General features: G+C 40.3%; 1 protein-coding gene across 3 annotated transcripts in view; it reads left to right on the forward strand.

Annotated features, from left to right (window-relative positions):
- UIMC1 (ubiquitin interaction motif containing 1) overlaps nucleotides 1-17,011 on the forward strand; it is a 132,086-nt gene that overhangs the window by 36,731 nt on the left and 78,344 nt on the right. For all 3 annotated transcript variants that reach the window (XM_040630253.1, XM_040630255.1, XM_040630254.1), the window contains exons 2-3: nucleotides 6,715-6,869; nucleotides 15,672-15,756. In XM_040630253.1, the coding sequence (XP_040486187.1) occupies nucleotides 6,715-6,869; nucleotides 15,672-15,756 (240 nt within the window). The remainder of the gene's footprint in view (nucleotides 1-6,714; nucleotides 6,870-15,671; nucleotides 15,757-17,011) is intronic.

The following is a 17,011-nucleotide window of genomic DNA, read 5'->3' on the forward strand; positions in this document are numbered from 1 at the left end:
CTAACGGCGTATAAGGTGTATCTCAGTGTGGTTTGATTGAATTTCCTTTGATATGTATAATGATTTTGAACACTTTTCATGTGTCTGTTATTAAGCCGGTCCATTGGAAAAGTGTCCGTTCCATCTTCTGCCCAGCTTTTTATGATTTGTTTATTAGTTTCTGAGTGCTTTGAGGAGAAGTTCTTTTGTAGATCTTGGGATACCAGTCTTTAAGTGTGTGCTCATTTGCAAATATGTTCTCCCATTCCGTAAGTGCCTTTCTTAGTTTTTTGACTGTTTCTTTGGCCAGTGTGCGAGCTTGTTCTTGACTGAAATCCACAAGTTCATTTTTATCTTTTGTTTCTCTTGCCTTTGGAGTTGTGTCATGAAAAAGGTTGCTTTGGCCGATGTCGTATAGGTTGCTGCCTATGTTCTCCTCTAGGATTTTGATGGATTCCTGTCTCACATCGAGGTCTTTCGTCCATTTGGAGTTTATCTTTGTGTATGTTGTGAGAGAGTGGTCAAGTTTCATTCTTTTGCATGTAGCTGTCCAATTTTCCCAGCACCATTTATTGAAGAGACTGTCTTTTTTCCACCGGATGTTTTTTCCTGCTTTATCAAAGATTAGTTGCCCAAGGAGCCGAGGGTCCATTTCTGGGTTCTTTATTCTGTTCCATTGGTCTATGTGTCTGTTTTTGTGCAAGTACCATGCTGTCTTTGTGATCACAGCTTTGTAGTACAGCTCGAAATCCGGCATTGTAATGCCCCCAGCATTGTTTTTCCTTTTCAACAGTTCCTTGGCGATTCGGGGCCTTTGATATGTTTTTTTATCCATTCAGCCACTCTGAGTCTTTCAATTAGAGAATTTAGCCCGTTTACATTTAAAGTAATTAATGGTAGCTAAGTACTTATTGCCTTTTGTGTGTGTGTGCCATTGTGTTGTTTTTTGGCTGCTTTGTAATTCCTCTGTTCCTTCTTTTCTTGCTCTCTTCCTTTGTGATTTGATGATTTTCTCTTGTGGTATATTTAGATTCCTTTATCTTTTATGTATCTACTATAGGCTTTTGCTCTGTGATTGTCATGAGACTTATCTAAAACAATATACAACAGTCTGTTTTAAGTTGCTAGGCAACTTAAGTTTGAGCATATTCTAAAGCTCTACATTTTTACTCTCCCTACAAAGTCATTAAAAAAAAAAAGATTATTTATTTTAGTGGGGAGGGGCAGAGGGAGAGGGAGAGAGAGAATCTCAAACAGACTCTGTGCTGAGTGTGGAGCTGGATGCAGGGCTTGATCTCACTGCCCCGAGATCATGACCTGAGCTGAACCGAGAGTTGGATGCCCAACTGACAGCCACCCAGGCACTCCCAACATGTTTTTGATGTCACAGTTTATATCTTTTTATCTTGTGTGTCCCTTAACAAATTATTGTAGTCACAGTAAAATGTTCATTTTCTCTCCCGCTTTTAAGATTTTTTCCCCTCGTCTGTAACTTTTGACACTTTAATTATAATGTGTCTTGGTGTGGATTCCTTTGGGTTTATCTTTTTTAGAACTCTCTGGGCTTCCTGGATCTGGATGTCTGTTTCCTTCTCCAGGTTAGGGAAGTTTTTATCCATTATTTCTTCGAATAATTTTCCTGCCCCTTTTGTTCCCTCTTCCTTTGGGACCTCTGTAACATGAATGTTGGTCTGCTTGATATTGTCCTATAAGTTCTTTAATGTACCACTCATTTTTCATCTTTTTTCTTTTGCTGCTCTAATTGAGTTCCAGTGATGTGTCTTCAAGTGAAGTGATCCTTTCTTCTTCATCTAATCTGATGTTGAAGCCCTCTATTGTATTTTCCAGTTCAGTTATTGTATTCTTCAGTTCAGTTATTGTATTCTTCAGTAATGTGACTTCTATTTGATAATTTTTTATATTTTTAATTTTTTAATTAAAATTTTTACTTTGTTTATCCATTCTTTTTCTGAACTCAGGGAGCAATTTTATGATCATTCTTTCTTTCTTTCTTTTTTTTTTTTAGGAGCGAATACCAAATATTTATTTCTTTTGTGTGTGTGTGTGTGTGTGTGTGTTTTGTTTAGAGGTTTTTTTTTTTTTTCAATTAACATATTATTTATTATTTGTTCAGGGGTACAGGTCTGTGATTCATCAGTCTTACATGATATATAGCGTTCACCACAACACATGCCCTCCCTAGTGTCCATCACCGAGCCACCCCATTCCCCCCACGCCCCTCCCCTCCAGCAACCCTCAGTTTGTTTCCTGAGATTAAGAGTCTCTTATGGTTTGTCTCACTCTCTGGTTTTGTCTTGTTTCATTTTTTTCCCTCTCTTCCCCTATGATCCTCTGCCTTGTTTCTTAAATTCCACATATCAGTGAGATCATATATGATAACTGTCTTTCTCTGGTTGACTTATTTTGCTTAGCATAATACCCTCTAGTTCCATCTACATCGTTGCAGATGCCAACATTTCATTTTTTGATGGCTGTGTAATATTCCATTGTATATATATACACCACATCTTTATTCATTCATCTGTCATTGGACATCTAGGCTCTTTCCATAGTTTGGCTATTGTAGACATTGCTGGTATAGACATTGGGGTGCAGGTACCCCTTCGGTTCACTACATTTGTATCTTTGGGGTAGATACTCAGTTGTGCAATTGCTGGTTGTAGAGTAACTCTATTTTCAACTTTTTTGAGGAACCTCTATACTGTTTTCCAGAGTGGCTGCACCAGCTTGCATTCCCACTAACAGTGTAGGAGGGTTCCCCTTTCTCCACATCCTTGCTAACATCTGTCCTTTCCTGACTTGTTAATTTTAGCCGTTTTGACTGGTTTGAGGTAGTATTTCATTGCTTTTGATTTGTATTTCTCTGATGCCAAATGATGTTGAGCAATTTTTCATGTGTCTGTTGGCCATTTGGATGTATGACCATTATTTCGAATTTCTTTGTTAGGTAAATCGCTTACCTCTCTTTTGTTAAGGTGTTTTTCTGAACTTTCATCTAATTCTTTTCCTGTGGAACATACTCCTTTTTCTTTTTTTCCCCATTTTCTTTACTCTCCATGTTGATTGTATGCATTAGATAAGATAGCAACTCTTGCAGCCACCAAAAAAAAAAAAAAAAAAAAAAAATCTTGGCATTTGCAACGATGTAGATGGAACTAGAGGGTATTATGCTAAGCAAAATAAGTCAACCAGAGAAAGACAGTTATCATATGATCTCACTGATATGTGGAATTTAAGAAACAAAGCAGAGGATCATAGGGGAAGAAAGGAAAAAATGAAAGAAGACAAAACCAGAGAGGGAGACAAACCATAAGAGACTCTTAATCTCAGGAAGCAAACTGAGGGTTGCTGGAGGGGAGGGGCGTGGGGGGAATGGGGTGGCTGGGTGATGGGCACTAGGGAGGGTATGTGTTGTGGTGAGCGCTGTGTATTGTGTAAGACTGATTAATCACAGACCTGTACCCCTGAATCAGATAATACATTACATGTTAATTAATTGAATTTAAATTAAAAATAATAATTGAGAAAAAAAAACCCCAGCAACTCTCCAAGTTTTGAAAAAGTGGCCTTATGTAGGAGATGAATTTTATCTTTCAACCTTGCCTTAGCATTTAGCTGTCTCTCAAACTTTTGTGGTTATCCAAGAGTCTACTATATTTTTGGTGTCTTTTAGCACTTGAAGATATGCCAAAAACTGTCAGTGTCCCACAGGGGAGGAACTCAGTTACCACTTAGATTAAGGCTAATTGGAAGCCAGACTCTCAGGCTATAGCTTTTTTTTTTTTTTTTTTTTAAGATTTTATTTATTTATTTGACAGAGATAGAGACAGCCAGCAAGAGAGGGAACACAAGCAGGGGGAGTGGGAGAGGAAGAAGCAGCCTCATAGCAGAGGAGCCTGATGTGGGGCTTGATCCCATAATGCCGGGATCACGCCCTGAGCCGAAGGCAGACGCTTAACCGCTGTGCCACCCAGGCGCCCCCTCAGGCTGTAGCTTTTAAAGTATACAAATTATATATAAAGTCCTGCAAGACTGTCCGCTGGTGGCCCCCAGAGGCAGATGATCTGGGAGTATCCCCTGGGAAGCAGCTGTAAATTGGAGTGTCAGACAAGGGTGCAAACTCCTTTCTGGGGGATACTGGCAAGCTTGAGTGAGAGGGAGATGCAAAGATGGTGCCTGCTGGCCTCTGTCTTTGGAATACTTTAGTAGGCACCTATGTATGTTGAATTAGATACCTGCCTCTCAGGCTGATGCTTTAGGATAAGCAAATAAGCCTTTTCCACAGAAAGTCTGGGTGCTTTTCACTTGGCTGCCTTTGTGCTGAGCTCTGGGGTGCATGAATTTGCATGCCAGCTTTTTGAGAACTGCTTTTCAATTCCTTTGAGTTTTGGGAGTCTTGTGGATGCAAGCTGTGTTGGCTTTCAAAGCTAGATCTTTAGGGGGCTTATCTCTCAGGTGTAAGTCTTAAAAGTTGTGGTGCCAGGTATGGTTTTTTTTTTTTCCCCCAGCTTGGTTTATTTCTGTAATTTTATTTTATTTTATTTTTTTAATAATAATTTTTAATGTTATGTTAGCCACCATACAGTATATCCTTAGTTTTTGATGTAATGTTCCATGATTCATTATTTGCGTATAACACCCAGGGCACCATGCAATATGTGCCCTCCTTAATACCCGTCGCCGGTGACAGGTATGGGGTTTAAACCTGTTTCTCCTCAGGGAGAAGTTCCTGGGTTGAGTTCCCTGCCCATTGTGGGTTCTTGTGCCTGGGGTGGGGTTTATGAGATTGTCTCTTAACCTTACCTACTTTCTTTAATGTGGTTTCCCTCTCATTTGTGAATGGGTTGCTCTGCCAGGTTTTAGGTTTATTTAGAATTTGTTCCATATATATTTGTAGATTTGGTGTGTCCGTAGGAGGAGGTTAATTCAGGATCTTCCATTGTCACCTTGAACTGGACCCTTCCTTCCACAATACTTTTAAGTTTTCATTTGTAAGTCTTGCACTTATATTGTTAAATTTATTCCTAAGAATTTTATTATTTTTGATGCTATTAGAAATTGAATTTTATTTTTGTCCTATTTTTTTAAAGATTTTATTTTATTTTTGAGAGAGGGGGAAAGAGAGACTCTTTAGTAGGCTCCATACCCAATGCAGAGCCTGACATGGGGCTTGATCTCATGACCCTGAGATCATGACCTGAGCCAAAATCAAGTGTCAGATGCTTAACTTACTGAGCCACCCAGGCACCCCTAAAGATTTTATTTTTTAAGTAATCTCTACACCCAATATGGGTCTTGAACTCAGGACCCTGACATCAGGAGTCACATGCCCTACTGACTGAGCCAGCCAGGCACCCCTAGAAATGGAATTTTTAAAATTTCCTTTTTGGATTATTTATTGCTAGTGGATAACAGTACAATTGATTTTTTGTATATTGACTACATGCTGTAGTCTTTTTGAGCTTCTTCATTAGTTATAGTTTTTCAGTGGATTTCTTAGTGTTTTTTATTTTTTTGTTTTTGTTTTTTTAGAGATTTATGATTTATCTTAGCACAAAAGAGCCCCAGCAGGGGGAGGGGAAAGGGAAGGAGAGAAAGAATCCCCAAGCTGACTTCCTGCTNNNNGAGTATGAAGTCCAGCACAGGGCTCGTTCCCATGACCCTGAGACCATGACCCTAGCTGAAATCAAGAGTTGGACGCTTAACCGACTGAGCGACCCAGGCGCCCATTTTTAGTGTTTTTTTTTTTTTTTAAAGATTTTATTTATTTATTTGACAGAGATAGAGACAGCCAGCGAGAGAGGGAACACAGGCAGGGGGAGTGGAAGAGGAAGAAGCAGGCTCATAGCGGAGGAGCCTGATGTGGGGCTCGATCCCATAACGCCGGGATCACGCCCTGAGCCGAAGGCAGATGCTTAACCGCTGTGCCACCCAGGCGTCCCTTAGTGTTTTTTAAACACAGGATCGTGTCATCTGCAAGCGATGGCAGTTTTACTTCTTCCTTCCCAATTTGGATGTCTTTTATTTCTTTTTGCATAGTTGACCTGCCCAGAATTTCCAAGATAATGTTCATCCTGTCTTCTTCCTGTCTTAAGGAGAAAGCATTCAGTCTTTTACCTTTAAGTATGATATTAATTGTGGGGTTTTTTTAGATGTCCTTTATCAAGTTGAGGCATTGTTGAAAAAAATTCTTTTTTATGTAAATTATAATATGTAGTCAAAAGAGCGGGTTATCTGGGGCGCGTGGGTGCATCAGTCGGTTGAATGTCCGACTCTTGTTTTCAGCTCAGGTTATGCTCTCATGCATCATGAGATTGAGCCCCACGTCGGGCTCTGTGCTCAGTGGGGAGTCCACTTGAAGATTCTCTGCTTTTGCCCCTTCCCCCACTCGCATGTGTGATTGTGCATGCGTGCTCGCTGTCTGTCTCTCAAATAAATAAATAAACCTTAAAAAAGAGAACCAATTATCTAAGTTAATGTTTAAGGAACTAGGATAAATTGTTGTATTATTTCTATTGAAATGTCCCTACAGAGATGAGATACATCTAGATACAGTTTTTTAAATAGAAAAATTGAAATTATAATGAGTGGTGGAAATGTTCAGAAGTTATTTTACTTCTTTTAGATGGAAACCTTTTTTCTGTTACATGACTAAGTTACAAATAGCATCTGGAAAACTTACACTTAGAGTGAATTACTTACCCTGTGTTTCAGACAAAAGAATGCCTCGGAGAAAGAAAAAAGTTAAAGAAGCCTCTGAAGCTCAGAACCTGGAGAAGAAAGATGCAGAAACTGCCAGTTCTGTCAATCTGAAGAGGAAACGTAGACTTGAAGATGCATTCATTGTGATATCTGATAGTGATGGAGAGGTCAGTATTCTGAAGAGTGGAGCTCTAGGTCTCAAACTATGCCTTCTCCATGACTGGTTTGTTTTGCAATTCTACCTTAATGCCAACTTGCCAGAGCATGCAGTTTTTTTTGTTTTGTTTTTTTTAAGATTATTATTTATTTGAGAGAAAGAGTGAGAGAGAGCATGACTGGGGTGAGAGGCAGAGGGAGAAGCAGACTCCCCACTGAGCAGGGAGTCTGATGTGGGAATCGATCCTGCGACTCCAGGATCATGCCCTGAGCTGAAGGCGGCCGCTTCACCGACTGAGCCACCCAGGCGCCCCAGAGCATGCAGTTTTTTACTCAGCTTCACTTTGATTTGTAAATGGAATTAAGAATTACTTAACGTAATCATACTGTTTGGCTGAGGATGGATCATAGTTCCTCAGTTTTGTAATATTTTAACCCAAGGTGGTATTTTTAAACTATTAGAATAATGTAAGTCAAATGTAAATGTTAATTTTTATGTGTCTAGAAAGTGAGAGAAAGAGAATGTAAATGTAGTTAAGTCTTTATGGTCCAGTATGGTAGCAATGAGCCGCCTATAGCTATTTAAATTTGTATTAATTAAAATTAAATAAATCCGTTCCTCTGTTGGCCTGTCACATTTCAAGTGATCAAAGCCACGTGAGTCTAGTGTTTGCTGTATTAGATGGCACAGCGACAGAACATTTCCCTCATTTTGGAAAGCTTTATTGGACAATGCTGCTTTAGCTCTTAACATCTCTCCTTTGTTCTTTTTTTCCATTTGTTTGTTAGAGATTTCCCCTTGTCTGTAGGTCACATCCAGGAAGGCAACTAAGTCATTGTTTTTTCTTCCAAGTTCACTTCTCTTTTTTCTTTATCTTCCAACACATTTGATGGTAGAACTACTCATTGTTTTGTTATAAAGCTCAGAAATATCTTTAACTCATTCCTCTTTCTTTCTTTCTTTTTTTTTTTTAAGATTTTATTTATTTATTTGAGAGAGAGAGAGATTGCATGAGTATGTGGGGGGAGAGTGAGAGGGAGAAGCAAACTCCCCACTGAGCAGGGAGCCTGATGTGGGGCTCGATCCCAGAACTCCGAGATCATGACCTGAGCTAAAGGCAGACACTTAACTGACTGAGCCACCCAACTCATTCCTCTTTCTCATATTTTATAGCTAATCATTCACCACATCCTTTTTTTTTTTTTTTTAAGATTTTATTTATTGAGAGAAAGCACGTGCATGCACAAGCAGGGAAAGGGGCAAAAGTAGAGGGAGGGAGAGAATCCATGCTCGAGCCTGATACAGGACTCAGTCCCACAACCCCGAGGTCATGACCTGAGCTGAAATCAAAAGTCAGATACTTAACTGACTGCAACACCCAGGTGCCCCTTTTCACTACATCCTTTAGTTTTTACCTCTTAGAATGACACTCAGATCTATTCTTCCTCTTCCATTTCCATTTCTTTTCTTGATCATCTGTTATTTGAATTCTGGTAACAGACTCTGAACTTGCTTGTCTGTCTTTCTTTTTTTCCTCTATCGCAATTTTTTCTCTTATTTCACTTAGTTTACTCTAACTTTTTTTTAAGAATTCAGATTCTTTTTTTTTTAAGAATTCCGATTTTATTTTATTTTTTAAAAGATTTTATTTATTTATTTATTTATTAGAGAGAAAGAGAGAGATAGTGAGAGAGGGCAGAGCAGGAGGGAGGGGCAGAGAGAGAATGGGGGCTTGATCTCCACTCCGCAGGATCATGATCTGAGCCGAAGGCAGATACTTAACTGACTGAGCCACCCAGGTGCCCCAGGAATTCAGATTTTACATTATTGTACTTGCTTACTTAAAAATCTTTGGTTGTCTAGTCCCTACAAAATTAGTTCAGAATATTAATATGGTATACTCCATTAGAACCTTCAAAAATCTGTTCTTATTTATATTCTCATTAGTAGTGCATTAGTTGCCTTGTTTCTTGCCAAAACTGTTACCACATTTTTTCCCCAATTTGATAATCAAACTGTTGTATATTTTTAATAACTAGGAAAATTGAACATTTTTTCACATTTCTATTGGGTATTTATTTTTTTGAATTTCTTATAGTCTAGTTCTTAATTAGGATTTTGTCTAAATAGTTCTTATTTATTTATTTAAAGATTTTATTTGACAGAGAGAGACACAGTGAGAGAGGGAACACAAGCAGGTGGAGTGGGAGAGGGAGAAGCAGGCTTCCCGCTGAGCAGGATGCCGGATGCGGGGCTGGATCCCAAGACCCTGGGATCGTGACCCGAGCTGAAGGCAGATGCTTAACGACTGAGCCACCCAGGCCCCCTAAATAGTTTTTTTAAAGAAAGGTCTAAAAGTATAAAGAAGAAAACAGAACAGTCTATCGATTTTACCGCTTGAATAACCTCTCTTAATATTTACAAAAATAAAATAGTTATACACAAACACATGCAGATTCATTAAATTGTTATGTACATACATGTTAAAACAAACTAAAAACAGTTTAAAACTGTTTGAAAACAAAATAGTATAGAAAGGTATATAATGAAGGTATACACTGCAGTCAGTGCACATTTAATAAAAGGCAATAATTTCTTTATTCTTTATTTAGTACAGCTCGAAATCCGGCATTGTGATGCCCCCAGCTTTGTTTTTCCTTTTCAAGTTCCTTGGCGATTCGGGGCCTTTTCTGGTTCCATACAAATTTAAGGACTGTTTGTTCCAGTTCTTTGAAAAATGTCCTCGGTATTTTGATCGGGATAGCATTGAAAGTGTAGATTGCTCTGGGTAGCATGGACCTTTTAACTATGCTAATTCTTCCTATCCATGAGCATGGAATATTTTTCCACCTTTTTTGTCTTCCTCAGTGTCTTTCAAAAGTTATTTATAGTTTCTAGAATATAGGTCCTTTACGTCTCTGGTTAAGTTAATTCCAAGGTAACGTATGGTTTTTGGTGCTATTGTAAATGGGATGGATTCCCTAATTTCTCTTTCTTCGGTCTCGTTATTCGTGTATAGAAATGCAACTGATTTCTGAGCATTGATTTTGTATCCCGCCACATTACTGAATTGCTCTATAACTTCTAATAGTTTGGGAGTGGCTTCTTTTGGGTTTTCCATATAGAGTATCACGTCATCTGCGAAGAGAGACATTTTGACTTCTTCTTTGCCGATTTGGATACCTTTTATCCCTTTTTGTTGTCTGATTGCTGTTGCAAGGACTTCTAGTACTATGTTGAATCATAGTGGCGAGAGTGGGCATCCTTGTCGTGTTCTTGATCTTAAGGGAAAGGCTTCCAGCTTTTCCCCATTGAGAATGATATTTGCTGTAGGCTTTTCATAGATGGTTTTTATGAGATTGAGGAATGTGCCCTCTATCCCTACACTCTGAAGGGTTTTAATCAGGAAAGGACGCTGTATTTTGTCAGATGCTTTTTCTGCATCAGTTGAGAGGATCATATGGTTCCTGAGTCTTTTCTTGTTGATATGATGTATCACGCTGATTGATTTGCGAATATTGAACCACGCTTGCATCCCAGGTATGAATCCCACTTGATCGTGGTGGATAATCCTTTTAATGAACTGTTGGATTCTATTAGCAAGTATCTTGTTGAGGATTTTGGCGTCCATATTCATTAGGGAAATCGGTCTGTAATTCTCCTTTTTGATGGGGTCTTTGCCTGGTTTGGGGATCAAGGTAATACTGGCCTCATAGAATGAGTTTGGTAGCTTTCCTTCTGTTTCTATTTTTTGAAATAGCTTTAGGAGAATAGGTATTATTTCTTCTTTGAATGTTTGGTAGAATTCCCCAGGAAAACCGTCCGGGCCTGGAGTTTTGTTATTTGGAAGGTTGTTTATCACTGACTCAATTTCTTCATAATTAATTGGCCTGTTTAAGGAATCAATTTCTTCCGGTTTCAATCTTGGTAGTTTATAGGTTTCCAGGAAGGATTCCATCTCTTCCAGATTGCTTAGTTTATTGGCATATAGCTGTTGATAAAAATTTCTAATAATTCTTCCAATTTCAATGGTGTTCGTCGTGACCTCTCCTTTTTCATTCATAATTTTAATAATCTGGGTCCTTTCTCTTTTCTTTTGGATAAGTCTTGCCAGTGGTCTGTCAATTTTATTGATTCTCTCAAAGAACCAGCTTCTAGTCCTGTTGATCTGCTCTACTGTACTTCTGGTTTCTGCTTGATTGATTTCAGCTCTAATTTTGGTCAACTGCTTCCTCGTGCGTGGATTAGGCCTGTCCCTCTGTTGCTGTTCCAGCTTCTTGAGGTGAGAATATAAAAACTGCATTTTAGATTTTTCTATTCTTTTGAGTGAGGCTTGGATGGCTATGTATTTCCCCCTTAGGACTGCCTTTGCAGTATCCCATAGGTTTTGGACTGTTGTATTTTCATTCTCATTGGTCTCCATAAATTGTTTAATTTGATTTTTGATTTCCTGGTTTATCGAGTCATTCCTGAGCAGGATGGTTCTTAGTCTCCAAGTGTTTGAGTTTCTTCCAAATTTTTCCTTGTGGTTGAGTTCCAATTTCAGAGCGTTGTGGTCTGAGAATATGCAGGGGATAATTTCAATCTTTTGGTATCGGTTGAGACCTGTTTTGTGTCCCAGAACATGGTCTATTCTTGAGAATGTTCCATGGGCATTAGAATAGAATGAGTATTCTTTGGTTCTGGGGTGTAGTGTTCTATATATATCTATGAGGTCCAACTCGTCGAGTATGGCATTCAAAGCCTTTGATTCTTTGCTTAGTTTTTGCCAGGGTGTTCTGTCTATTTCTGAGAGTGGAGTGTTGAGGTCCCCTACTATTAATGTATTTTTATTTATATGTCTCTTTATTCTGGTTAAGAGTTGGCTTGTGTATCTTGCTGCTCCCCTGTTGGGGGCATATATATTTATAATTGTCATATCCACTTGTTGAATACTTCCCTTAAGAATAATATAGTGCCCTTCTGCATCTCTAACTATAGTCTGTAGTTTAAAATCCAATTTATCTGATATGAGAATTGCTACCCCAGCTTTCTTTTGAGGTCCATTTGCGTGAAAGATGGTACTCCATCCCCTTACTCTCAGTCTGAATGCATCTTTGGGTTCGAAATGAGTCTCTTGTAGACAGCAAATGGATGGGTCATTTCTTTTTATCCAATCTGCAACCCTGTGGCGTTTTATGGGATGGTTCAAACCATTTACATTAAGACTGATTACTGAGAGATATGATTTTAATGTTGCCATGTTGCCAGTAAAGTCTTTGTTTGTATTGGCTGTGACTTTCTGTTCTGTATCACTCTTGGGGCCTTTTTACTTTTATAGAACCCCCCGTAATATCTCCTGTAGGGCTGGTTTCGTGGTTACAAAATTGGTTAGTGACTGGCGATTCTGAAATGTCTTTATTTCTCCATCAATTCTGAATGACAGCCTTGCTGGATAAAGGATCCTTGGCTGCATGTTTTTCTCTGAAAGAGCTTTAAATATGCTCCCCCAACCCTTTCTCTCATTCCAGGTCTGTGTAGACAGGTCTGACGTAATTCTGATGCTTTTGCCTTGGTACGTGAGAAATTTCTTTGCCCTGGCCGCTTTCAATACTGTATCCTTGCATCTAATATTTGCGAATTGCACTATGACGTGACGTGGCGTAGGTTTGTCGTGGTTGAGCTTGGGAGGGGTCCTCTCTGCCTCTTGGACACGAATGTTTGTTTCCCTTGCTAGATTAGGGAAGTTTTCAGCTACAATTTGTTCAAATATCTCTTCTAGACCTCTGTTTTTCTCCACCCCCTCGGGGATGCCGATGATTCTAACATTGGATCGTTTCATTGAGTCAGTAATCTCCCGTAACCTACATTCGTGGGCGTGGATTTTTTTAAGACCATCTTCTATTTTCATTTTTTCCTCTATTAACCCATCCTCCAATTCACTAACCCGTTCCTCTGCTTCTGCGACCCTGGCCGTCAGAGCCTCTAGTTTTGCCTGCATTTGGCTCATAGAATTTTTAATTTCTGTCAGATTCGCTCTCATTTCTGTCCTTAGGGATTCTATATTCTCAGTAACCTTTTCGTTAATAGTTTTTTCAATTCTACTCATCATTTTGACCATCGTTACTCTGAATTCCATTTCTGATAATTTGGTTACATCCATATCCATTATTTCTGTGGCAGAGGCCACAGAATCACTGTCTTTTCTTTGCTGGGGGGGGCTTCTCCTTCTTGTCATTCTGATGAAGAGAGGTTGCGGGGTTTCCAGAGCCCAAATTATTGACTGGGTCCCAGGCCGTGCCCCTTGTTTTATAGGGATCTTAGGGATGTGGGCTTCTTCTTTAAAGATTTTATTTATTTATTTATGTGGCAGCCAACCAGCGAGAGAGGGAACAGAAGCAGGGGAGTGGGAGAGGAAGAAGCAGGCTCCCAGCGGAGGAGCCCGATGAGGGACTCCTTTCCGGAACGCCGGGATCACGCCCTAAGCCGAAGGCAGGCGCTCAATGACTGCGCCACCCAGGCGCCCGGGTTGTGGGCTTCTTGATTTTTCAGCCTGCCTTCTGTGTTCTGGGGGAGGGGCCTGCCACGCCGATACTCAGGCAACCCTGTTTGGGTAGAGTCTCCGCATCCCCTGGGAGGGGGGATGGGGATGGGCACTCTCTGAGCTGGTATTTCCAGGCTTTTGTTCTCTGGCGGCTTTCCTGGTGGTTTGCTGTGTCTCTTCTGAGAGTCAGAGCAGCAGCGGCCAAATTTCAGCCTCTGTCACGGAACAGAAGGATTGCGGCCCGTTCTCTACTAATGTTCTGGCCACTCCACTGATGTTCTGGCCACTTTAACTCTGTTACACTGGTGCTGCTCAACCCTGCAGCGTCCCGGGATGTGCGCCCCACACCTGGAGTCCCAGCCCTCACTTCCAGGGCCGGCGCTGTCCTTTGTGTTTCTAACACCGCCAGCCGCCAGCCGCCCCTGCGCGCTCCCGGAGGTTCCGGTCTCAGTCTGGTTCCGGTGAGCGCACCAGAGCTCCGGTTTTCAGTCTGGTGGCGCGCGTTCCCCGGCTCACGGCCTCAGTCCGCTCTCTCGCGGGTGCCGGTCCGCGAGTCCGCCCGCTCCCCCCGTGCAGGTGGCTACCACTTCCCAGCGCCCGAACGCAGCGGCTCCCTCCCCCTTCCGTTTATCTTCCGATATCTGTGCGCGGTTTCAAGGTTCCCTGCTTCGTACCTCAATACTCAGCGCTGGAGATGTTCATTTGTAGAGATCCAGATGTATCTTCCTGCGTCTCAGGCTGATTCCGTGGTTGTTCAGGCTGGTCTGGTACCTATCCAGCTCGACTCAGGGGACCGGCTGAAAAAGGGGTCCCCTATTCCTCCGCCATCTTAACTCCCTCCCCTCTATCTCTGGTTTTAAGCAATTTGATTATGATGTGTTTTTTTAAATTTATGATGTTTCTTGCGCCTGTGCTTCCTAGAACTTCTTGGATCAACAGATTTATAGTTTTCATCAAGTCTGGAATTTTCTCAGTCATTAATTCCTCAGAACTTTTTTTCTGTCCCTTGCCCCCTACAGGGACTGTAGTTACCTGTGTATTAGGCCACTTGAAACAGTCTCATAGTTCACTGATATTTTTTTCATTTTTGTGTGTGTGTCACATTTCAAAGTGCTCAGTAGCCACATGTGACTACTGGCTATCGTATTTGACCCCGCAGATATAGAACATTTCTGTCATCTGGACACTGCCTTTGGCAAGCACTGTTCCTTTAAGAGATAACCAGGACTAATCCTATCATGCCTTAAGTCTGTTTACTTTGGACACCAGAGAAATCCAAGCCTCCTATGGCATCTCCCATCACCTAGATTCTCATCCCCACCTGACTGTCATCTGGGGGGATGTTTGTAAGCTGACTTGATCTTGCCCCTCCTACTCTCAGAATGACTTTCTCCCTTGCAACTCGTGTCAGTGATCAATAAAAGCCCCAATGTTTTCAGCGTCCTGTGTGAAAGTTTCCTTCATCCTCTTGCTCGCGTTGAAAGATGGCTGTCCTCTGAACATATTGTTTCTCTTTGTACTTTCTCAAGTACTGGCTGTTTCCCTATGGGGTATCTTATCATGCCCTTTGCTTATGGGAGGAGGTTAAATATTGGTCTTTTTATTGATTTGTAAGAGCTCTTTATATATAAAGAAAATTAGCCCTTTCTCTCATAATTATATTACATAGTTTTCCCTAGTTCTCTTGCTTTTTAAGTACTGATTTCAAATAAATTAATACACACTGACTTTTAAATATAGTTACTCGTTTTTTAAAAATGTTTATTTATTTATTTGAGAGAGAGAAAGAGAGTGTGTGGGGGGCAGGGCAGTGGGAGAGGGAGAGACAGTGTTAAGCAGACTCCACGATGAGTGTAGAGCCTTGACATGGGGCTCAGTCTCACAACCCTGAGATCATGACCTGAGCTGAAACCAAGAGTCAGACACTTAACTGACTGTGCCATCCAGGCGCCCCCTGGTTACTCATTTTTTAATTCTCGAATCAAGCTTTCTCTGAACTTGAGTGCTTGCTTACAAATGGTATTATGCATGTGGCTAAGTTTTACACGAGTACCCATATGACAGATAATGTTGAACATATACATTTTAATTTTTATGATTTTTATTTGTTCCAGATCTACATGTTTTCTTTTTTGTACTGTACAGGATCTTTTTTCTGATGTTTTCTGTGAACATTTACAATAGCCACTGATTCTGCAAAGGCTCAGTGTTCTCTTAGTTATAGAAGAGGTAGTCTGATCACTGCTTTTAATAGTAGCTGCCCTGATGGTATTTCTTGTTTTGCAACAGGAACCAAAGGAGGAGAATGGATTGCAAAAAATGAAGACAAAGCAGTCGAATAGAACAAAGTGTTTGGCTAAAAGAAAAATTGCACGTATGTTTTTATTTTTGTGTTGAGAATGCTTTGAAAATTGCAGCATAGCATTGACGCTAATTTCTTCATTAAGAAGAGAGATCTCTGAGTAAGGATGTATGTGCTTCCTATTTGTTTTGGATTCCATTAATATTTTTAGGATTCATCATTACCTACAGCTTATACAATTGACTTATTATGGACAGAGGGTTGAAATTAAAATGTGAACTTCAGAGTTAGGGACACTTGATTTTGAATCCTTGCTTTAGCCCTTATTATATAGACTTTAGGCAAGTTAGTGCTTTCAGCCTACCTCTGTTTTCTTATCAATAAAATACAGATATAATACTTAGTGGCTCAAGTAATGGTACCTACTATAATGGTATCATTTTCATCATGTTAAAAAAACTATATTCAACTGAATAAATTTGTAGATTTAATTGGCTTTATTAAATGATTCATAAATTGGGCAGCATTCCATCTAGTAAATAGAGGGGTGCTCCTGAGGAGTTGTCCAAAGTGGAAGGTTTTTATAGAAAGGAGGGTGGGGCAAGAAAATTATTAGCAAAAAAAGAAAAAGAATTGTTTTAGGCAAGATCATCTTCCCTTGGTGGAAAGTATAGGGATCTTATTAGGTGGATTACCTCATCTTCATTAGGGATGAAGAGTTGATGTGCTTATCTCATTGCTGCTTAATCAGAAAATTCCTGGTTGACAGGTTAAGACTTACATTTCTGGGGGAATTTGAAATTGTAGTTAGGTTAGGTATTAAGCCCTGGTTTTGTGACTTGGCCTGGTCCAAATGATGCTATTTGGGCCTGTGGTTTTCTTTTTAACGTTCGTTAAAATTATGAGGGAAAAAGTCTTCTGTGTGTCTTCTCTACTCTTGACCCTTCACTCTGGTCATCACATGTGTTGGGGTTTTTCCCCATACGAAGCAATTCTCCAGTTTTTATTTTTATTTATTTATTTTTAAAAATATTTTATTTATTTATTTGACAGAGACACAGCGAGAGAGGGAACACCAGCAGGGGGAGTGGGAGAGGGAGAAGCAGGCTTCCTGCTGAGCAGGAAGCCTGAAGCGGGGCTTGCTCCCAGGACCCTGGGATCATGACCTGAGCCAAAAGCAGACGCGTAACAGTTGAGCCACCCAGGCGCCCCAGTTCTCCAGTTTTTAATCAGACATTGTCTGGTATCTCAGTTTAACCAAATTCTGACACTGTCTGCCCAGAGATAGTATCAGATCCCACAAGACAACCTTCACTTTTTGATGGCA

This window comes from Ursus maritimus, unplaced genomic scaffold (genome assembly GCF_017311325.1).
Source record: "Ursus maritimus isolate PB19 unplaced genomic scaffold, ASM1731132v1 scaffold_15, whole genome shotgun sequence".
Classification (NCBI taxonomy): domain Eukaryota; kingdom Metazoa; phylum Chordata; class Mammalia; order Carnivora; family Ursidae; genus Ursus; species Ursus maritimus.